Raw genomic sequence first — 25660 nt, 5'->3', positions numbered from 1 at the left:
TAACAACTTACTATATTTCCAGGATGTTATAACATCCTGAAAACCATTTTTAGCTTAAAAAAAAAAAACAGAACAGAACTTTTCAAGTGAAATGTATGATGTGACATGCAAGGACAGGTAGATGTAATAGATGGAGAATTCGGGTCTGTTGAATTCTGCTCCCATCAGAGTTCAAATAGAATTAATCAGATAAAAAGATATTTTTATGTGATGATAAAAGGTTGTAAGCTTATAGTGCATTTAGTATGATGAGTGAACAGAGGATTTTTTTTTCTATTTTTATTAATTTTATCATTTTTTGTATTTTTATTGATTTTTTTGCATAGTTTGAAAACCCTGCTCTAGAGTCCAAACATGAAACTTTTTTTTCAGGGTCACTTCATGCTCCAATTGGGGGGGGGGTATCACACCTGGTGATGAAATTCATCTCTCACTTAAAGACAACTATAAGCACAAACAGTTTGTGGTTGTGTGAACCTACAGCTGGTAGATTGGAAAGCAGATATGCTAACTACTAGACCAACCAGGCTAGCAAAAGTACATAAATATATAAAACATGCTTATTTTTTTTAATATTTTTATATTTATATTTAAAATATGTAAAAATATGCGTGCGTGCGTGTGTGTAAATCTGGTATGGATACTTCGACACTGATTATCATATTGAAGTTTAATGGAGAAAACTACACTGATAGAGATAATAATTACCACCTAAATTTATTTAGCTAATAAATTACTATGCCACTATTTTGCCTTGGTCACCAATCCTGGGCACAAAGAATATATTTTAAACATGTGCATGCAGGCACACTAGCAGGAAGGCAAAAACAGATTGAGTAAGAAAGGCAGGATGCTGCAGTCCTAACTAGTGCCTTTCTAATGGTGAAGTGAGGTTGCAGAATTCATTCAGATTTGGTGAATGCTGTAGTAGATTATGAGAAAAATCTCTCTGATTTGTACGTGCTGCTGTATAAAAGGGAAGCTCAAAGTTCCCCCATTAGATCTGGTGGTTTGTATCCATGGCATGGTCTGCTACTGCAGAGCAATTGTAGTGTAGGCAACGGACATAGTTGATATGTTCCTTGAGGAAGATGCTGGTGAGTCTTTCTGTTTGTCCAAAATAGGAACACTTGCAGAAGAAAAGGATGTTGTAGACCAGGATGGTCTAGGTGATGGAAAGGATCTTTTAGTAAGCAGATTAAGGGTAGCTAATTTATGATATGGGTTGAAGGCTATATGTATATAGTCCTTTTTAAAACTCATGAGAATTTTTTGATAGGTGTCCCAGATGTGGGAATGGCAATTACTATACACAGTATTAATGTACCATAGGTTGACCAATCAAATTCTCATTTGGGCACATCATAAAAGAAAGAAAAAAAAAATTTATTTTTTTGTGTTCTGGATTTTTTGGGGGAAGGGGGAGGGCAGAGTGTTCTGTTGATTTTGTGAAGGGAAAAGCCATTGACTAAAAGGTTCCACAGATATGATTGATTTCTGTGGACAGGCTAATGTTTGTTTGAACACATCCATGGCACCTTTTCTTTAGCCAATGGTATACCCTCTTCACAAAATGAACACAATGCTCTGTCCATCTCCAAAATCCAGAATGCAAAAAATCAATAGCAATTTCCTACATGTGGGACACCTCAGAAAAATCCCATGAGTTTTAAAAAGATACAGCATAACAGACAGCCTTCAAGCTATATCAGAAATTAGCTACCCTTATCCACTCACTGAAAGATCCTCTTTATCATCTAGACCAATCCACAACATTTCTTGCTCCTGTAAACTTTCCTATTTTGAACAAACAGAAAGAACTGTCAATATCTATCTGGAGGAACACAGAAACTATGTTCATTACCTGCACTACAATCATTTTCTAGAGTAGAAGAACATGCCATGGATATGAACCACTGGATCCAATGGGGGAGGGGCTCCCTTTTACCTTATCAGAGAGATTATTTCTAGAATCTGCCACAGTATTCACCAAATCTAAACAAATTCAGCTGCCTCACTTTACCTAAAATACAGAAGACCATTATTTTGAGATCTTCAATGAATGTCCATCATTGCACCTGTAGAAGGCACCTATCAGGACTGTAGTATCCTACCTTTCATACTGTCTTTATTTGCCTTGCTGTTAGTGTGTCTGCATGGAAATGCTTAGTTATTTTCTTTGTGCTCAGGAAGTAATAATAATAACGAATAGTAATTCATTAGCTAAATAAATTTAATCTTTAAATGTACCTGTGGCATAACTATAAAACAACAAAATCAAAAAATAAACACAGTAGTACACTTTAATGAAAGTACAGATAATTCATACTGAAAATAACAGTACATCATCAGTGTGTAGAAACAACAAGCAAATCAAAGAACAGGAAATACAAACAACAATCAGTTTACCAATTAAAAAAGTTTTTTTCCACATGCTAGAAATTAATATTAATATTAAATAATCATATTAAAACTATTTTTGATGTTTACATAAAATGAGAATCTTTCAAACTTTTGGGAGGAGAGAGAGATAATCGTTCCAATTAAGTTCCAGCTGATGTAAAAGAGCTCTACAACTTTCTTTGAAAAGATGTTCATATTTAAAACTGCTTCTATGGAGAAGATGAGCTTCATCCTACAGCAGTGCTTCCCAAACTGTGGGCCACAGCTCCCTTGGTCAGTAAATTTTGTTGAGGGGGAAGGGGGGGGAGGGGGGGTCCGTGAAATGAAAACAAATTTAAAATGTTTTAGGACTAAGTAGATATTTTTTTTTATCTTAAACGTATTTAATTTTTATTATTTATTATCTCTTTTTTGTTATTTTTCATATTTTAATGGAAAAAATCACAATGCTTATTCATATAAGTTTCATTTCAAAGGTATTGATAAGAAGCACAAAAAGCTTACAAACAAAATCTTGAATATAAATTGTATTGAATATAAATATTATAATAATATATGTCTGCATTACGTTTTTTTTTCGATGGAGGCCATGAAATATTTTAATTTTTCCAAAGGGGCCTTTATATCCATACGTTTGGGAAGTACTGTCCTACAGAATACTGTGTTTAGTGTCAATACTATGCTGTGACAGACTAGACTTTTAAGGTTTCACATATTCAACGTAGTACTGATGTTTATTAATTCTTTTTTCTACAGAATGGCTTGTCTGTCCAAAATACATCAAATTACATTCACAAGGGATCTGAATCACAAGAGGTGACAGTTTGTAGATAGTAACAGATGAGAAATTTATTAATAGGAAAATAGGTGGGAATATAGTAATACCCCTTCAAAATCAAAATTCAACCAATAGGTTCAGAGATACCAAAAGTAAAAGTGATTGGATTCCTGCAATCTGTTGAAGAATCCTTTAGGTGTTGTAATATAGGAATCAACTATCTGTTGGATTTGATGAGGGTTGTAATCATTTAATTCCATTAAAGTTTTGATAGTGAGAAGTTCTAGTTGTAAATTTGAGAAAGAGGAGCACACATTATGTGTTCTATTAATTAATGATTTGATAGCACCAATTTTTTTGACAGGCATGATGAGCAGATTTCTGATGAGCGTATCTGCCAGTAAAGGTAGGCTTCCTATAAACACTGGTTGAGAAAGGACAACAGGATGTGGGAGTAAGAAGGAAGTCCAAGAATGGTAAACTATCAGCATTTTCTTTTTACATGGTGAATTGAATGCACCATAGTAAAGGTAATTGATCCACTGTAACAAAGTGGTGAATTCGTTTTCAGAATTAGGCCAAACAGCAAAAACATCATTGACATAATGAAACCAAAGACAGGATTGGGGATGAGTGGATGAGAACAAGGTGTCTTGTTCTCATCTTTGGCAAACTATTTTGAACCTTGTTCAAAATAGTTTGCCAAATGTGGAGAAAGATGGCTACCCATGGTAGTGCCTTTAATCTGTTTATAGATCTTGTTTTTCCAGCCAGAAATATCTTGATTGTATAAACAAATTCAAAAATGTACTATGTAATGATTTCCATCTTAATGTTGTGAAGAATTGCTCAACTTCCCAGAATGTCAGAGCGAAGAAGTATCAAAGAAAAAAAAAGTAAATAATCACCTATCCTACATTTACATTACAGGGACTTTTGGAAAAATTGACTCTAGTCTAAAAAATTTGGAAACTGATAACCAAAAATTTTGGAAGGCACTGTAGTCTTATCCATGGTAAGGAATACCCTATCATACTAGTGCATGGGAAAAAGAAAAAAATACTAGGATTTGTATAAGAGCGACGGCCTACAATTGAATTCAAGGAGTCTAGAAAAACTAATAACTGGTATGAGACCTAACACAGAGAGTCAGGGAAATTAAATTATAAACGGATGAATGGTGAGAATGTGAGTGTAAGAGCGACAATGTTACATAACTGTGTTAATGATGGAAATGGGCTTTGTCATGGAAATGCTGACGAGGAGAGAACGATTTTGACTTTGTGTTCGTCCAGTTCAGACCCACAAAACATGTGCAAAGATGTCTACATGTTTAAGGCTCTAGAGAAGAATAGAGATCTGCAAGTTGTCCAATTGTGTCATGCAGACTGCAGACAAGAGTATACAAAAGAACATGCAGGTAGATTATTATGTCTGTACATGAATGCTAGGAGTATCAGAAACAAAAGGATAGGGTTGGTTGCTTTAGTCAATATGTTGGGACCTCAGATTGTGGACATTAGTGAGACCTGGCTATCAGCATCAGACATACTAACTGGTATCAAGTGTAAAGGGTACAGTATTTTTAAGAAGGATAGGAGTGCAGGAGCATACTGTTAATGATATCGGATGACTTGAATCCAGTTAGAGTTGAGACCTATGATTGTAGTACTACTCACAGTATTTCATGTGGCAGTGAGTTTGAAGCCATCTGGTGTGAGGTAGAATCTAGCAAGATCAATTACATAATGTGGTATTGTTACAAACCTAGAGAAGTCTGGTGGATCAGTTGCTAGTGATGAAGAAATGCATCACCAAATAGAAAAGATATGGTGATGACAGCGCAAAAAAAGTAATCATAATGGGAGACTATAATTATCCAAATATTGATTGGGTAGCAGTAGAATCTCATGAGAAGAATGAAAATGTATTTATTGAGCTGTTGTGGAACAACTTCCTCAAGCAACATGTGACAGGAAATCGAGGTCAAAGAGTGTTAAATTTGTTTATAGTGTCGGGGTTGTTTCGGTTAAAGACGTAACTATCCTGCCTCCAGTTGGTGATGATGATCGTGCGGCACTCACTTGGGAGGTGACTAAGTTTATGAATGTTCCATTCAGAAAAGGTTATATGCTGAACTACAAAGCTGGAAATTATGACCAACTGAGGAGTATAATAAATTCAGTGGAATGGGATTGGTTGCTGGATGGGAAGAATATCGACAGTGCATGGGAAGCATTTAAACAATACTTTAATGATGCGATATCAGAATGTGTCCCGAGAGTTCAAAGAATAAATAGGGTAAATACATGTGTAATCTTATTAAGTAAGTAAGAGATTCGTAAAAAAATTATGATGTAGAAGGAATACTATGTGCATAAAGATAATGTCCATTATGAAACCTATAAGCAGTAGGCTAGAATAGTCACAACTGTTGTACAGAAAGCAAAGTCTAAGTACGAAAAGAAACTGGCTCTGCCTGCTAAAGACAACCCACAAGAATTCTGTTGACATGCTGCATGTAAAAGAAAGACTGAGTATAAAAGAATAACTCTTCTAAATGCAGATGGCATGAGGATTACAGATGCAGAAGATGTTGTTCCACTAATGAGTGCCCATTTTATTAAAAACCAAAGTCGCATACACAAGTTTGCTGTCAACTTTGTGTATGCGACATTGAGCTCACTGCTACCACTTCACTGGATAAAGAAACTCAGGTGTATGAATACGAAGTATTAGAGGTGTTGAACAAACTGAATAAGAATTCAGCAATAGGGAGTGATGGGATATCAGCACATGTGCTAAAAGGGTGTTCAGCTAAAATGGCTATTCCTTTAACCAGATTGTTTAATATGAGTCTCAGAACAGGGAAGATTAGATTCCGCAGGAATGGAAAGAATATATGGTAATTCCATTACACAGGGGTGGTGTAAAGTTCGACTCACTTGAAAAAAAGGGAAATAAAACTAAGAGAATTACAGAATTTCCCTACTGAGTGTTCCTTTAAGATTTATGCAAGTATATTTCAAAAATGTCTAAGACAAATCGTGGAAGAGAAGCTTGGAGAAGAACAAGCTGGATGCAGACCGAATAGAGGTTGTCAGGATCAGAATTTCCCTTTGAGACAAATAGTTGGGAAATCATGGGGATATATCAAAGATCTGTATTCAAGGTTTTTAGATATGGAAAAGGTATATGACAAGGTGGTAAGAGGAAAAACTGTTCAAAATGCTGCTTTTCATGCCATAAATCGGACAATATATTGGGCAAGGCATAGTCTACATTTTAGTCGTAAGTCAGCAGTTAGAATTGATGGAGGTACAGAAAGGTGGTTTGGTGTTAAAATGAGGTGTGAGGCAAGAGTGCACATTATCTCCACTGTTTATCATCATCTCTATGGATTGCATTATTAAGGAAAGTCTGTTAAACCTGATATCATAATTGGAGATGTCAATCTCAGTTTTTTACTTTATGCAAATGCTGGTATACTCTTAAATAAATCTAGTACAAGTCTGCAGAATCATTGACTAAATTGAATAACTATAGTCCAACCACATAAGCAAGAGCTCTCGTTGACAGACTGCCAAGAAGAGTCAATTTATGTTGAAGGGAGAAAGAAATAATGCAATGAATGAATTGGTCAACAACACGCAAAATCACATGCTTTATAGGTAAAATTTTTCAACTGTTATACAAGCAAAATAGTTCCCACTTTAAAAACTACAATGATCATAAAAGAGAAGTTAATTTTCTGATGTGTAATAATAAACAACTCATCCCACAATACGGATTGATTACCCTATCATTGGAAGGGATTCTCCTTCTGTTGACATGTGCAGAAGTGTCAAAGGGTCTCATATCTGTGGGTGTACTTTACCATGATAAATTTGGTATGAAAATCAGCAATAAGACAAATTGTGTATATGTAATTTGAAGTGAAAATAATCAGAAACATTGAAACATCAACTGCATACTGAATGGAATATCCATAGAAGAAGTAAAATTAAATATGGAAATGGATGACAGAATTAACATAATAGGTATGGCAGGAAGTTAACTGGAGAAATTTATATGGAATAAGAGAGAAATTAGTCATAATACTAAACTAACTCTATACAAAACAGTGTTCACACCAATTTTAACTTATAGATCTGAGAGCTGGGTTTGAAATAAAACACTTCATCAGTCTGGAGACCACAAATGTGAGAGCTCCGAGAAATATTAGGGGAGTGATCACATGGCATTAATGACAGTATCATATTTAATATGAGGATGTTAGGAAAGAACTTGGTGTTGCTAGCCTTCAGAAATGTGTTAACAGAGCTAATCATATGTGATAGTCACTTGAAAGGAAAGATTAGCAAAAACAAGTGCTTTTTTGCAAGGATGATGGGAAAAATACCAAGAGTAAGACCAAAGCTTCAGTGGACTGATCAGATCTTATATTTCTGTCTTCTTAGACAGAAATATAAGATCTGATAATATTGGCATCTTGACAGATAACAGACTAATTTGGAGGAAAAATTGTTGATAGGATTGACAGCACCACATCAAAAGATGATGAATTCATTTTTTGATGTGGTGCTGTCATAATTATATCTTATACATATCAGAAATTCGATGATGAATTATTTTTTACATAATTTGGAAACCCTGCTCTAGAGACCAAATGAAGAATTTTTTCAAGCCATTTTTGACCTCATGTGCAGGGTAATGGTCTTATCCATTCAAAGAAATATATATATTCCACCTAAAATGTATCAAATTGTTTCTACATTGGTAGTTATTACGCAGGGTAAAAATTAGTCATCGATAGTATTAAAAAAAATCATATAAAATCTCAACATGTCTGAGATTGAACACACAAATGTGATATATTTAGGTGAATATGGTACACCCAGGCTGACATCTACTTAGAGATATTTGTTTGACTTGATGAACACATGCAAAATATTTCAAACCCTGTTCATCTGCCATGAAACAGTCAGGTACTCTTAATTTATTATTATTATTTGTTGAAAGCTTTCTCTTGGTTATACTATAAATTAAAGATACCAAGAAATTATATACTTGGTTTAATCCTTTATCGAAGTGTAAGCAAACAAAGTTTGCACCTGAAGTATTTTCAGGACTGGGACAACTCATGGTAAAGGTAGTATGACTTAACATCACTTGCCTTAGTATCCCATAATGCAAAGCATCTTCTTGTAGACATATATAATGCTATGCATTATGGGAAGGGTCACCAGTCAGAAGGCTCACTCACCAGTTTCGACCTTTTTTGAGGTCTCATCAGCGGGAGCCAGCTCCAGAAGTGATACCAAGGTTGAAGTAATTCAGAAGTCATATTTTTATATATGAGTTACCAAAAGGTGTCACACCTTATTATTAAAATACTCTGGATTAGAGATAGTTAGTTGTTGAAAGTTTTTACTTGTACTTGTATTTTTTAATTATACTATAAATTAAAGATACCAAGAAATTATATCTTGGTTTAATCCTTTATCCAAGTGTAAGCAAACAAAGTTTGTCTGAAATATTTTCAGGACTGGGGCAACTCGTGGTAAAGGTAGTATGACTTGAGGCACAAAATACTTCAGGGGCAAACTTTGTTTGCTTACACTTGGATAAAGGATTAAACCGAGTATATAATTTCTTGGATTCTTAATTTATATTATTATTATTATTAAGAGAGACCTCCAGGGAGTCAGGGTCTCATCGAGGGAGGCCACATACTCACTCACCAGCTATCATACTTTTCTTGAATTCATTCACACTGCTTGCACTCACAACATCCAATGGCAATTCATTCCAATCATGCACCACCCTATGAGAGAAAAATCTAGCCCTCATCCCCTTAGCGGTATTCATTCTCAGCTTCTAAGGGTGTCCTTGTCCTTTCCCCCCACCCTCCATTAATTGAAAAATTCCATCAGTTGAAATCCTGTATGGCCCTTTCAGAAGTTTGTAAGTCTCAATCATATCACCCCACTTTCTCCTGTTTGCTAGTGTCAGCAGTCTACAAATTCTCAATCTGTCTTCATAATCAGTATTCCACAATCCTGATATCATTTTTAAGACTCTCCTTTGCACTCTCCAATATATCAGAATCACAATGGAAACCAGGAGACCATACCTGCACACAATAGTCCAAGTCAGCTGTAAATTGTCCTACTTTGGCCAAACAGGCAGGACAGCAAATATCAGAATCTCAGAACACAAGGATTACATCCGATTTCACCAGTACAGCCACTCTGGGCTTGCAGACCACGCTCTGGATACTCGCCACAGAATAAGATGGAAGAAAGCCACAGTAATACACAGCAGCAAGTTCAAATATGAAAGACTATTCATGGAATCAGCCTCAGCCCTTAGGAACATGCCAAACCTCAACAAATTTGGATGCATGAGACTGACCCAAATTTGGGAAACATTTATCAGAAGAACTTCAGCCCAAAGGCCAAGAACTATGAATATAGCCTGCCAGGGGGCACCATCAGGACTTTAGGAAAACGTTAGCTTCCTAGCTTCGGTTCTCATTTGCTGTTATGTAGTGTGCAGTGCACGTGTCTTTGTATTAAGTTCCCAAGAAGATGGCAACGTGATGTTTGCCGAAATATTGGAAAGTATATATATTAAAGTTTATTTAATTTATATTTCTAGTGTACGCTGTCAATTCCTTAATTATTAGTTATCATATATACTTCCAGGAATTTTAAATATGCTTTCTTTGTTTCCAAAATGCCTCTTTAACTTTCTAAGTCTACCATGGAATTCTGATTTTTCTATCCTTGCAGACAACCTTGCCAAATGCCTCTCTGGCTGAATCAATGATTTCTTCAGGGTTTGCCACTGAATCTCCAAGGTCTGTTTCATGTTCTAAAACTTAAATTTTTTCCTGATTAATGTTTGTGTATTTGAGTCTACAGTTCACCTCTGAAAGATGCTCAACTTTGTTTCATTTTAAAACTTTCTTGCACACTCTGCTTTTCAATATGAAATTCAATTTTATCCTGCTCAACACTAAATGGTGACCACTTTCAATTTCATATTCATTATATACTCTTGTCCTGAACCAGCATGAAGATATGGCTACCAACAATAACAAAGTCATCTTGACTTTATTAAAGATGCAAGAAATAACAATTCCTTGCATCTTCTCTCCATGTGAGTTGTGCACATCTTTATGTTGGAAAATGGACTAGTTAATAATACCTAGTCCATGTCCTGAACAGAAATCTAGCAGGCAATTATTATTATTAGCTTTGCACTTTTCTCCAAATTTTCCCAAAAATATTTCTATATTTCTGGAAATCATTTCCTGTTGTGCTGTTTAGATCTCCAACAAGGACCAACTATTTCTTTTTCTTCCTGTCATCTGCCTCAAATGCTGCCTTCGCTACTGCCTCAAAAACTCCCTCCAGTTCTCCCTTAGGAGAATCTTCAGTGGAAACATATGCAGAAATAAGTCTCATTGTCCACTTCTCCATTCTGATTCTGATATTTGTCCACATCACTCTACTTGCTATTGACTGTTATTGAAGAAGATTATCCTCATGTTTAGTGTTTTTATATATATAAACACACACAAATTACCAACATATCTGTCTGTTTATCAGTCCATGGGGCATGAAAATAATACCCTCATCATCAGTAAAAGAAGAACATTTATTTTTTATTTATTATTGATTTCTTTATTAATTTAGAATTTTCAGTTATAACTCATAGTATAAGTGACAGAACTATAAGTTCTAATACTTATAGTAAATTTTACCTACAAATAATGTGGGCAAAATCATCATTAAAACTCTCAATAAAAACTTTTTAGGACCAAACATGCATAAATTACATGTTTTTGAATACAGAAAAGTTCCAAACATTCACAGATGAACAAGTTGAATGATGTGACAGCAACTGAAGAAGCAATCAATAAACATTCAGGCAACATTTTAGAAACAATGTAAATATTTTGGGAAAATTAAAAAACTGCAAGAATTCTTTCTCTTTCTACATATTTCGCTGGATATGAAATATGCTAATTACTGTTGTCTATAATGCTTTTATTTTAGGCTACTATGTAGCAGTTGGTCACTTTGCAGCACACTTGAGTGCTCTCTAAAAAAAACAGCGATAACACTACCTCTTATTGGTCATATTTCATCATGACAAAATCAATGATAATTGGCAAAATTGGTATTTGTAATGAGACAGGCATACCTCAACAGGTAAAAAAAAAATGAAGTAAAAATTCAATACTGTTTACAATAGAAAATTTGCCATAGAAATACACTAATAAAATTAATGGTTAAACTGAAGCAACTTTTCCGATTTTTTTTTTTTTTAAAGTCATCCACCAAAACTTCCCACCTGGAATAAATGAGCAGAGCTGCAGATAAATTATAGAAATATCATCATCATCGTCAAATTCAAAGTACTATCATATCCTGTACACCCCTTGTGCCCTCAAGGGGTGTACAGGATATGATAGTACTACATGAAAAATTTACATCATTACTAACTTCCTATCTACAATTTTCCTCCAGATCAGTCTGTTACTTGTCAAGACTCCAATATTATCAGATCTTATATTTCTATCATCTAAGGCACATTGTACCGTATCAATCCACCTATATCTTTGTCTTCCTCTGGGTCGTTTTCCTGCCGACCTGGCAGAGAATACTTGTTCTGCCAATCTTTCCTCGCCCATTCTGTTTAAATGCCCATACCACCTGAGATTAGCTCTGCTAACGCATTCCTGGATGCCAACAATGTCAAGTTCTTTCCTAATATCCTAGTTTTTAATATGATATTGCCATTGATGCCATCTGTTCACACCTCTAATCTTTCTCAGGATTCTCATATCTGTGGTCTCTAGTCTTTGGTCAAGTGTTTTACTTCTGACCCAGCTCTCAGATCCATAAGTTAAAACTGGTTTGAACGCTGTCTTGTATACAGCTAATTTAGTGTTCCGACTAATTTCTCTCTCATTCCATATGAATTTATTCAATTGACTTCCTACTATACCAGCTTTCTTGATTCTGTTGTCTATTTCCATATTTAATTTACCATCTTCACTAAAAATCATGCCTAAGTAGGTGAAATGTTTTACTTGTTCCACAGGTTCTCCATTCACAATGCAGTTGACATTTTCAACGATTCTGCCTATTTTCATTGTCTTTGTCTTTTTATTGCTGACTTTCATACCATATCAATTATAACAGTTTATTCAATTTAGTCAAGAAATCTTGCAGACTCGTAGCAGATTTATTGATAAGTATAATATCGTCCGCATAAAGCAAAGAGCTGACATTAACATCTCCAATTTTGATATCATGTTTAATACCACTTTCCTTCATAATATGATCCATATAGATAATGAATAAAACAGGGAATAATGTACATCCTTGTCTCACACCAGATTTAACATTAAACCATCTTCCTGTACTTCTTTCAATTCTAACTGCTGACTTGCAACTCAAATAAAGACTAAATATTGCTCAATATAATGCCCCATTGACACCATATAACTAGCGTTTTGAATAGCATCCCTCTTGGCACCTTATCATATGCCTTTTCCAGATATACAAAACTCAAATAGAGATTTTTGTTATATTCCCTTGATTTCTCCACTATTTGTCATAAAGTGAAGATCTGATCGTGACAGCCTCTATTTGGCCTGAATCCAGCTTGTTCTTCACCAATCGGTACACAATAAATAACGGAAAAAACTCACGTAGAAAGATTATTTATTAGTATAATTTTCGCCTGTGTGTCACAGACATCTTCAGTACATTAAGCTCAAAATTAAACACTAACTGATAATTCCAAAAAGCGCCACCTAAGTAGCTGGTGTAAGATAACTAAAAAGGTCAATAACTTTCCTAAAAAAAAAAAAAAAAAATTAATACAATAAAAAGTTAGGAAAGATTAGCTGATTTGTACTGTTTAGAAAAATCTCCGCCTTTCTCACTTCTCCTAAGGACAAGCTTCCACATCTTAATCATCCAGGTGTCTACCAGATTCCGTGCTCTTGTGGATTATCTTATTTCGGACAAATGGGAAGATCTGCCTCTATTCGGCTAGAAGAACACCAATCTTATATTGAATACTTTAAACCTGAAAAGTCTGGACTTTCTGAACATGCCATCTTCACTAGACACAGAGTTCATTGGAGAAAGACAAGAGTTCTTCACAAAAGTCAGTTTCTCATGGAACGCCTTTATAAAGAAACATGTGAAACTCTACTTCATTCTCCTAACTTAAACAGATCCGACGGCTTACGTCTATCCCCTTTATAGGAGATAGTACTTTACAAATCAGCTAATCTTTCCTAACTTTTTATTGTATTAATATTTTTTTTTTTTTTTTTTTTTTTTTAAGGAAAGTTATTGACCTTTTTAGTTATCTTACACCAGCTACTTAAGTGGTGCTTTTTGGAATTGTCAGTTAGTGTTTAATTTTGAGCTTAATGTACTGAAGATGCCTGTGACACACAGGCGAAAATTATACTAATAAATAATCTTTCTACGTGAGTTTTTTCCGTTATTTATTGTGTACCGATATGTCTACTCACGGTTTACCTCTTTTAAAACTTGTTCTTCACCAAGCTTTTCTTCTATAGAAATATCACAGTGATATAATTGGTCTCACTGAGATATGTGAGCATCTGTTAAATAATCAGAAAATGTTTGCAAAAGGGGGTCAGGAAATACTAGCTATCTCATCTTCATTATACCCTCTTTTACCTTGCGGTGTTGAGGGTTTATTAATCATCGGACCTCAAACCGCTCACAGGATAAGGTGGTCAGCCCTACGCTCCGGTGTATCCTACGTCCTGTAGTGTTGAGTTCTCAAGGCTGGTTTGCCTGCTTTGCGGGATGAAAATCCCCAGGTTAAACTGGGAGGAAAAACCCTACTGTCCACGCCCAAGACCGGCTAACTTGGCTATGGCTGAGGAAGATCCTTCAGCTCCTCATGTCACCGACAGGAATCGAACCTAGGACACTCCTTCCCCAGGCATATGACTGCAAAGTGCACAGCCATAAGATAACCACAGGGACTAAAATACTAGCTATACTATTTAAAACTTTGTTATTATTACTTAATTATTTTTATAATTAGTTAGATATTTCCTTATTTCAATATAATTATCCTTTGTTAGTCACAAAGTCCATAAAGAATGCAGAGAATAAAATGATCAGATTTTGATTCACTGTCTAATCCTTTTCTTCTTGTGATACACTGGCTATTAGATATCAACTAATACACTAAAAACAAGACTAAGCTGACAATCTAGACTTAACTAACAAAACTGTATTCTGTAAGGTATAAATAGCACAACATGATGAAACATCATGACAGTCAAACTATTCAAGTCTCCACTTCAAAAAGCAATAGCTAAAAATATTTTCCTTTTACCATTCAATGCAGTAGTGATTTTGTATCTGCAATTCTCTATTCTTCTAGATGAGAAGAACTCAATGTTGTCTGTAGCATATTTTTGCATTTTGATAAATCTGGACTTCCTGTGGAGGAAAATTAACTGTTGCGGTTATTAAGTAAGCTTCTAGATGGAAGAGGGATGAAATGAGCAATCAAGGGATGTGCAAAACTATAAACTAAATTTCTCTTAGAATTTCTTAAGATGATGATAATAATAATAATTATAAGTATTAAGAAACACCTCCAGGGCACCAGGAACTCATCAAGATAGGCCACATATTACCTGCACCAACTGTAATACCTGTTCTTGAACTCATCCACACTATCTACACTCATCAAATCCAATGGCAATTAATTCTAATCACACAAGACTGATAGAGAAAACACCCTCACATCCCCTTCTTGCTAGCACTCATTTTCAACTTTCAAGGATGCCGTCCAGTCCTTTCTTCATCCTCCATAAAATGAAAAATTCCATATATTGATATCCTGTGTGACCTTTCAGAAATTTGTAAGTCTCAAACTTTCTCCTGTTTGCTAGTATAAAATCTCTCATGATAAGTGACTTTGTAACTTATTTTCGGTTTTACATGTGTTTTTTTCAAATTTAGGAGAATGCACTCAGAAAATTTAACTTGTTGTCTGAATTTATATTTTCTGTAATATTATTGTATTCAGCCTCTGTTAAAAATAATGTGGTGCATGAGATCAAATAAGTCTAATAAGTATGTCTAGTGCTAAAACTATGAAGATTTCTGAGAATTACCATAACTGGAAAATTCCAAAGACCAGCGAAAAATGAAGTTATCATATCCAGAGGTCAATACCTGACCATGACTGCCATGAATAGAGAGCTTCAAAGATGCATGAAGAATGACCATTCATGTCTGAAGGTAAATATGTGATCAAATTCGAGAGATGCACGCATGCACACAAAGGGAAGTCTGGCCTATATAAGGCAACTTGCTGGAAAGGAATCTTATCTTAGGGTTTCCTATCTCTTTCCTTACCTGAGATTACCATAATGCAAGATTTCACTATCAGGAATCAAAGGGGAAGTGTCATTTGTTGTCTACCTGGATAACTGCCATGCGAGAAATGTGTTGAGTTTTCGTGGAAGGAAGGAACTGTACATACCGCTATGTTAAGGATTCAATAAGGAAAGACACAGTCGACTACTTGAACAAGAAAGAAATTTGGCAGGAAAACAGGAAAAGTCAGTAATTGGAAAGAAAGACAAGAAGAGGACTAAAGTGTGTACAGAAGTTTGATGTGAGAGACTGTCTGCTGAACAAATACTGTAAGTGGTTGTAATACTGAACAAGAGTTGGGATGCTTAAGGGTCAAAGATGTATAACTGAGAGGATACCTCCACATAGCCTTTAAAGGAATGCAAAGAACCGACCAGGACTTCTGACCTAATGTCCAATCCTCACCTTCTCGTGGTGCACCCTGTTGGGTATCTACCTGGATACTGAACGAATGAGGATGGGCTGGCAATTTGCGATTTAGCTGACCAAATTGTATTCTTATTGGCTTAAACCAATATAGAAAATGATGGTACAACATGACAGAATTTCATGCCGGATGGGGCATCTCCCGGTTAAACAAGCCCCCCCCCCCCGTTGTTTTAGCCAGGGAACCAGGGCGAACAGCGAAAAGTCAGCTACTGGAACAAATCCTAAATTCCACCCCAACTCAACATCACCAGAGTTCAAGATCGGTACTGTCAACATAAGAAGCCTGAATGGCAAAGAAATGGAGCTAGCTGAGGAACTGGATAAGTACCGGATCGACCTAATAGGGGTGACTGAGACAAAAAAGGCAAAAACTGATGAGATCTTTCTGAAAAATAAATACAAAATGTTATGTTCAGGCAATGACAATCAAGGAAAAGAAGGAGTAGCCATAGTATTCAACAATAAATAGAAGGCAAATCTTCTTGAATGGCAGGCAGTCTCAAACAGAATGATGTAGACAAATATGAGAATGGGATATGGAACATGAGACTTATTTGTGCCTATGGTCCCACAGAAGGTTCTACTAAGGTAGAAGTGGAGGAATTTTTTGAGGCTTTAGAAAAAGCTACTGACACAATGAAAAAGGAAAAGTTGGTCCTTGTTGGAGATCTAAATAGCAGAATAGGAAATGATTTTGAGACATACAAAAATACTTTGGGAAAATTTGGAGAAAAGAGCAAAGCTAATAATAATGGCTAATACCTGTTGGATTTCTGCTCAGGGCATGGACTGGTTATTACTAACACCATGTTCAACATAAAAATGTGTGCAAATTCACATGGAGAGAAGAAGCAAGGAATAAGAAAAGTCTCATTGACTATGTTATTGTTGATAATGATGTTTTCTCCCTGGTGCAGGACACCAGAGTGTACAGAGGATTTGAAATTGGAAGCAATCACTATTTAGTCTTGAGCAGCATAAAATTGAATTTCATATTCAAAAGAATAACATGTAAGAAAGTTTTAAAACGAATAAAAGTTGAGCAGCTCTCAGATGTGAACTGTAGACTAAAATACACAAAGATTATTGAAAAAAAAGTGAAAGAGTTTGAGAACAGGAACCAAACCCTGGAGATACAGTGGCAAGTCTTGAAGAAAACCTTGATTGATTCAGCCAGAGAGGCATGTGGTGAGGTTGTCTGAAAGGATAGAAAAATCAGAACTCCATGGTGGACACAGGAAGTTAAAGAGGCAGTGAAGGAAAAGAAGAAAGCATATCAAAAGTTTCTGGCAAATAAGTCAGCTTTTGCTCTTAGAGAATAAAGAGACAAATGTAAGAAAGCTAAACACTGTGTAAAACTAGCTAAACAAAAGTCATGGGAGGACTTTGGCAAGAACATAGAAAATAAATATCAATAAGGTGGTAAGATATTCTGGAGGTTGTTGAAGAAGCTTAGAAATGGAGGAAAGAGTGCTGTAAATGGAGTTAGAGATGATAAAGGTGACATGAAAACAGGAGAAAAAGATATCCTTGAAGTATGGAGTATTTTCTTTGAAAATTTGCTAAATGAAACAAGCAGTGATGACAGCACAGTGATAAAAATACACAGGAATAAAATCGACAAGAATACTGAACATATAACCACAGCTTTTACACTAGTGTCTGGAGTCCATAAATTCTCAATCTTTCTTCATAATCTGTATTCAACAATCCCAATATCATTTTTTACACTCCTGTGCTCTCTCTCTCCACTGTATAAGAATCATATGGAAACGAGGAGACCAGACTTGCACACAATAGTCCAAGTGAGGTGTTATCTAGACCTCGCAAAGAGGCAAAATGCCTTCATTATATTTACATATCAAGATTCATTTCAGCATTGCAATTATCCAAGTTGAATTTGCAATCTTTGCTATATGGCAAATTAACTTCCTGATCTCCAAGATCCCTAGCCTAATCACTTTCTGCAATATAATATGACATAGGATATCTAATGACACCAAAGCAAATGACTTTACATTTAGTAATATTGAACTGATAGCCAGTTTCACATGCCCACAAATCTAGCTTATTCAAATCATTTTGCAAGGAATGCATATCAGCCACATTTTCCTGATTACCCTGCCTATCTTTGCCTCATCAGCAAGCTGTATGTCTCCTGTCAAATCCTTCCCAATGTCATTAAAGCATATATCAAATAACAATGGACCATGGAATGATCCCTGTGGTACACCACTGGTCATCTTAAATCTTGCAGACTTGATATCTGCCAGTCAGCCCTCCTCTTATCCATGGTAATATTTTATAATCCAATCCCATATTCTCTAATTTATGCACAATATATGTACACTTGTTTTTTTTGAGTTTTAACATATTATTCCTCATGATTCTTTAATGTCAGTTTTTCTTTTATCAACATCCTGAAGCAGACACACTGTACTTGGTTTATGACATTTCACCTCCCCTTTCCCTGGATAGCAACTTCCTTAAACTGCTCTAAATTATTTGGAGCAATTTAAACAAGTTGCTATCTCGCTATCTCCTGTCCACAATTACAAAGAGCTCAGATATAAAATCAGTCTCTCATGCAACTTCTGTACACTCCATTCCTCTTTTTCATTTGACAAACCTATTAGTGCTGCTCAAGTATTAGAATCCTCAAGTTCTACCACGATGAGGGACCTGAACTCAGATCTCCTAGCTACATCCCAGTGGGGCAAGAACAACCTTGTAAACTTCAATGCTACCAAAACTCAGTTCTGTCTGATCTCTCGCAAGAAAGAGCTCCCCCCCCCACCTTTGGTATTACTGAGATATCCAAACACGATAAGATTTCTCTTCTTGAACTGACTTGCAATAGCAATCTTTCCCGGCCCAACCATAGCTTCTGCAGCCACCAAAAATCTTGGTGTACTTTTTTTTGCAGAAGACACTACTTCACAGCTGTTAACTCTGTACAAAGCTGAAATTTGCCACGTCACGGAATATTGCTCCCATATTTGGGGTGGTGCACCAAAATCCTCTCTAAGATTGCTTGATTCTACCCAGAAGAGGGCAATCTGGCTAATTAATGATCCTTTCTCACAGACCCACTTCAATCCCTCTCTGACAGACATTCAGTTTCTGCCTTGTGTCTCTTCTACAGATACTTGCATGGACAGTGCTGTGCTGAATTGGCCACTATTATTCCTCCACTCTCCTCCAAAATCATTAAAACAAGAGCCACTGCTAACCAACACCCCTCTTAAAGTCCATCTTGAAACTCACCGAACCAACTTCATTGCACAACAATCTACCTTACTCTGCCTTCCCCAAAGATTACAATTCTCAGCTGTTCAAGCAAAATGTGAATAGACTACTCCTTTCTTCTATTCCTCTTGCCCATACACAGCACTAGTGTACTATTGGTCTTGTGGCCTTTCGTGTGTGTGGACCAGGTATGTATACATATATATATATATATATATATATACACGTGTATGTATATAATCAATCCTACGAGGATAGATTGAAGATCTGTGGGCTCCAAAAACTAGCTGATAGACATAGGAGAGGAGATATAATAGAGGCATATAAATTATTAAAGGAATTTCATAGGATTGATACTGGTGACTTTTTTAAGACCAGTGCAGGAAGGGAGAGAATGAGGAGTCATCCTTGAAGATTGTATAAGTGTGTGGTTAACAAGGGTGTTAGGACTAGATTTTTTTGATTGGAGGGTTGTGAATGGAATGGAATGAGTTACCAGAGGTGGTTGTGAATGCATCGTCTGTGAATGAATTTAAGGAGAAGTATGATAGGTATTATGTGAATAATGGTTATTATGTCAATGTAGGCCCTCCCATGATGAGTCTTTTGATTCCATGCAGACACCATTATAATAATAATAATATATAAAACCTAGATGCATACATTTTAATCGATATGTCTTATTTCTTTACTCTTTATTTGCATGCAGAGTTTAACTCTGATTTTAGAGGATATCAGTAACAGGAAATCACAGAGAATAGGTTAAATGCACTGTTCTTAACATTATCATGTAAAGCTATCTAATACAATCTGCTCCGTATAATTTCAACTAATAAAAAATGAAATAAAAATTGTTTAACTATATGAAATTAAAGTTATATATACGAGGGTGGTCTGAAAAGTTCTCGGCCTGACAATGACAAAACAAATTTATAATTTCTAAATTATTATTATGTTTCAACATAATCTCCCTTAAGACTAATACATTTATTCCAGTGATGCTCTAGTGCCATTATCCCGTCCCTGTAATGGTTCTTGGTAAGATCTGCAAAATACCCCTCTACAGCTGCAATCACCTCGTGATTCGAAGAAAAATGCTGACTAGCGAGGAAGAGTTTTAGTTTTGGTAAGAGATAGAAGTCAGAGGGAGCCAAATCTGGGGAATATGGTGGATGTTCCAACAATTCATAGTGCAGATCCCTTAATTTTCCCATTGCCAAAACACCTTTGTGGGCAAGTGCATTGTCCTCATGAAAGATGATTTTTTTCTTCTGCAAACCAGGTCTTTTCTTACGAATTTTTTTGTCTGGTTAAAAGATCGGAATAATATTCCCCGGTTATTGTTTTATCCTTTTCAAGATAATTAATAAACCTTTAATAAGCCTTTAGCATTCCAAAACACCAATGCCATGACCTTTCCTGCTGATGGAACTGACTTTGTCTTCTTTGGCACTGAACAACCGGCTTATGTCCACTGTTTCGACTGCTGTTTGGATTCTGGTGTGTACTGGTGAATCCAAGTTTCATCCATAGTAATAAATCGACATGCAAAATCAGTTTTATTCTTGTTAAAATGCTCCAAGCACTGTTCAGAGATTTTCATGTGAGTGTGTTTTTGATCTGCTGTGAGCAAATGCGGCACCCATCTAGCGCAAATCCTTTTCATTTGCAATTCTTCATGCAAAATATATCCTACATGTTCTTTTGAAATGCCTATAGTCTCAGCAATTTCATGCACTTTGACTCACCAGTCATCCAATACCATGCCGTATACTCGATCAATGATTTCTGGTGTTGTTACACTTTTTGGACGACCTTCACGTGGATCATCTTCAAGGCTGGTATGGCTATGTTTAAACTCGGCAGCCCATTTCTTAATTGTCAGAAACGAAGAAGAAGAGTGCCCATAAACTTTTATGAACTTCGAATGAATTTCTTTCGACATTAAACTTTCTTTTACAAAGAATTTTATAACCACACGATACTCACTTTTATCCATTTCAAGGAATACAGACAACACTTTTGCTTCAGACAGCTGTATAAAACAAAATACTTGATAGAATGACTTACAATTTCCCATGGATGCTTATGACAGATGTACCAACTTAGAAAAAAAAAAATCTTGCCGATAGTGTTGCCATCTATGGTCAAGACCGAGAACTTTTCAGACCACCCTCGTATAATGTAGACAATACAAGTGTATGAAAGGCTATTACCTCAATCTCAACATCGGCACTGTGCCTTAAGAGAATTTTTATCACTTCAATGTGACCGTTCTGACTAGCTGCTTGTAATGCAGTGTGGCTGGCAAATACACCATTGACCTGAAAAATATAGAGAATTAAGAAAGAGTTAGCTAAACATAAAAATTTTCAAGAAATGTTTTCAATGTTTCAAAGTTTTACAAAAATTATTAAAAAAAATATTTCTTTGGCACATAATTATTCTCAGTGAAATGACAGAACAGTACTGAGAGTTGAAAGTCATGAATAAGAGTGAAAACATGTATTATTCAGTGAAGTGGAAAAACTTTTCATAAAGATTTTTTATGGGTATTGTGCTTTTCAATATGATGTACTACAATTATTGAAATTTTAAATTAACATTTCAAATCTGTTTTGTTGTGGTAATGAACTTTTGTAAGCATCCCTGCACAACACTCATTAACATCTATTAAATGGTTAAGAATGATATATGTGATTCAGGGAAACAAACATACATGGACACAAAACAGTGGGCTTCCCCTCCCCTCTTCTTTTAAAGCACAAAGCAATATATATAAATTTCTTTTTTCTCTCTAATTTAAGAACTTTGTAAGGCAGAAAATTAAAGAAACTAAATTTGGACAGGATCAGATTGCATGTGATAGTGATATTCATCATATGCAGGGTTATGTTGACCAAAAATGCAAAGATTATATTATGCCTATTTGATGAGCAGCGATGAGAAAGAGCTGAATTAACCACCGTACCAGTCTTGTTATGTTTATACATTTAGAGAAATAATCTAAATCATGCTATCTGTAAGGAAAAATTGGAAATTGTGATATGTTTATGCCAGTATGAAAACATAATTTAAAGCTGGAGTAACTTAAAAGACTTCAGTAAAATCTTTTGGCACTCATATTAGATAATAAATCAAAAGCTATAATTAGTTTTATTAACATATAACACTCAGGTTTGACAATGAGAAATCTTTGGTAAGAGCAACAACAATTAATTGCATTTTATGAAGGCAATGTGTTGTGTCTTTATTAATCTATGGGAGGTTGTCAATAACTGAAAATGGTTAGAAGGAATGCCACAGACACCTGTCATATCTATGACCTTCCAAAATTAACACAAAAATAGTATTCCTTTCTATGGCCCATAGTCAATAATAGAGATAACGTTTAGCACAAACATTCATCATCATCATATGTTAAAAATTCTATTAATTTCAAATCATTAACCAAAAAATTGAAACTAAATGAATCCAATGTTAGTTAGCTTTGAGATCATTTGACAATTTTAAACATTCTGCTTAAAAATGTTCCCTTTTAATATTACTGTACACTCTTATTTAGTGATGCAATATGATTATTTCATTTAGCATAATAAAATTTATCTGCAAATCAAAGGCATGTGGCACTCTCCTCTTTCACTATTGCTTGCAAATTTTTTCATGGAAACTAAAGAAAAATGCACTAAACTTCTCTCTGCTAATCCCGCCCCCCCCCCGTGGTTATCTTGATGATGTACATGCTATCTGCCAGAATGACTGTGACTGTTTAGATACATTCTTAGTACACTAAGATAACCAACATCCTAGAATAAAATTTACTTCAGAAATTGAAAACAAGTTGTCTACCATTTTTAAGCACTTTAGTTACCAACTTCCATCTGGTAACTAAACTAGTTCTCTATCTATAAAAATCTCACACACTAACTAATATCTGAATATTAATTCACACCACCATCCAGCACAATTTCATAGAATGATGAAAACATTAGCATATAAGCTGGAACTATTTGTTCAAATGGCATCTTATACCAAAAAGAATTAGAATACATTTCCAATAATTTTATTAATAGTGGTTATAATTCTAATAAAATAGATATGTTGTTATACATTACATATTAATCTTAGACAAGATAATAGAAAATTATTAGATCACTTCAAATGTATATTTCCTTATATCAAAGGAATATCTAAAAAGATTAACAAATATCAGTAAATATCAATTACAAAATTCATATAAACCAATATTAAAACTAGGTTCCATTATTAATTCTCCAAAAGATGAACTTCACTAATTTTCTATAGACCTGGAGTATACAGAATGTCAGTATAAACTCCCATGTTATGTACAGCATGGCATATATGCAAATAAAAGGAAAGAAGAACACCAGAATTATACAGTCATGAACAAATACTGACAAAGTGGATTAAAAGACTATGTTAATCCGCTTTGTCCATGATGGCTGATACTCTATGTGCAATTATCTTTAAAAAGGCTATGATTCAAAAGTGACAGAATATTCTGGGAATCTACTTTGCATAATACTCCTAAGTATGGTTGAAACATAAGTATAGTCTAAGCATTTTGGAAACCATAATTCTGCATTTAAATAAAAAAAAAACAGCCACCTTTGGCAATGATCATAAGGCACAGTTAAAATATTTGAAAGCTTTCTTGATGTTGTGTTCTTATTCAAAATGACTTTGTCTTCCAATTTTCATTAACAACACTTCACTTACTGTTAGGAGAAATAATCCAATAAAATTATTCTTTCTTTCTTTTTTTTTTCTGAGTTGAGAATAACCATTAAATTCCAATGACTAAACGAATCGATGTTTTCTTCAATGTCTAACACCGAGTACCCAAGGTTTTATTCTTGACTTTGTACTCTCAATTTTTTTTTGAATAATATTTATATGTTTGAGTCTACAGCTGACCTTTGAAAGCTGCTTGACTGTTTCTTTTTAAATTTGTCTTATTTTTTTTAAAATGTAGAGATTTTTGTTATTTCTTGTGTCTATCCTCCATTTGAATTGGTACCCATCTTGAATTGGTGTCCTGATGAGAAATCTAGCAGGTACTTACCATTATTTCAAAATTTGTGCTTTTCTCTATATTTATTATTATTATCACAGATTCCATAGAGTCAAGATCATTGTGGGAGGCTAAACATCACCCACATCAGCTGTCATACCTTCTACGTGTGGACAGACTTATGTGTTCGTCGAACATGTTGTTTATTATTTTAACGGTATAATAGAACACAGAAACTAAGTAAATAATTAATTTATTAACTTGATGCTGATATTTCGCTGGTATTATAACCAGCATCTTCAGAGCACAAAAACACTGTTTGTCACAATACGCGAGACTAAAACAACATGGTGTACATTAACAAAATTGTAGCAGCAACACAAAGACTAGAGTCCTGATTTTGGCGCCCTCTATCTGAAAAAAAAAAAAAAAAAAAAAAAAAAAAAAAAAAAAAAAACGCTATCATATATTGCTAGAGTCCTAGAAAAGTGCTAGTTTTTCCTTAATATGACTGTCTCCCAGATCTTCGGCAAGTTAATACAGCCATATTTGTTGAGATTTGGGGTGTGTTTTAGGGCTTCTGTCGCCTCTAAGAACAATCTCTCTGATTTATATGGGTTTCTGTGTAGTACTTTTGTGTTTTTCCAGTTGATCCTGTGTGCAGGGGTATCCAGAGCATGGTCTGCTAGGCCCGACTTCCCATAATGATATTTCCGGACGTATCGTTTATGTTCGCTGATGCGGATATTCACAGTTCTTCCTGTTTGACCGTAGTAGGCTTGATTGCATGAGCAGGGTACTTGGTAGACTCCTGGATGTGATAAAGGAGGAATGCTGTCCTTGGGTGAGCGGATGAGGGTGGCTAATTTGCTACATGGTCTGAATGTAGTGCGTAGTTTATGTTTAATGAGAATTCTTGAGATCTTTTCGGATGTGCCTTTAATGTAAGGGATGGTGACTGTTTTGTTGTAGTTCTCTGTGGTGGATGGTGGGAGGGGTTTCTTAGGAGTGTTTAGTATTTTGTTTATTTTTTGTGGATTGTAGCCGTTGGCCAAGAAGGTGTGGCGTAAGTGAGTCAGTTCAGCAGTAAGAGCCTTGTCATTTGAACAGATTGCTCTCGCTCTATGGGTTAGCGTTTTTAAAATGCCATATTGTTGAGAAGGATGATGGTGTGATTGTTTGTGTAAGTATCTGCCTGTATGTGTGGGTTTTCTGAAAACTGAAAATGATAAGGAACCATCTGGGAGACGTGTAATGAGTGTATCCAGGAAGGGCAGACAGTTGTTGGCTTCC

At 35.2% G+C, this 25660-nt stretch overlaps 1 protein-coding gene across 1 annotated transcript in view; it reads right to left on the bottom strand.

The window, feature by feature from the left end:
* mib1 (E3 ubiquitin-protein ligase mind bomb 1) overlaps positions 1-25660 on the bottom strand; it is a 515003-nt gene that overhangs the window by 372419 nt on the left and 116924 nt on the right. Inside the window, exon 10 of the mRNA XM_090415624.1 lies at positions 21549-21656. Coding sequence (XP_090271750.1) covers positions 21549-21656 — 108 coding nt within the window. The remainder of the gene's footprint in view (positions 1-21548; positions 21657-25660) is intronic.

The sequence above is a fragment of the Typopeltis vanoorti genome, chromosome 3 (assembly GCF_054136105.1).
Source record: "Typopeltis vanoorti isolate ZY-2024b chromosome 3, IOZ_Tvanoo_1.0, whole genome shotgun sequence".
NCBI lineage: Eukaryota > Metazoa > Arthropoda > Arachnida > Uropygi > Thelyphonidae > Typopeltis > Typopeltis vanoorti.
The sequence above is the reverse complement of the archived record's forward strand: the minus strand, read 5'-3'. Positions and strand labels throughout refer to the sequence as shown.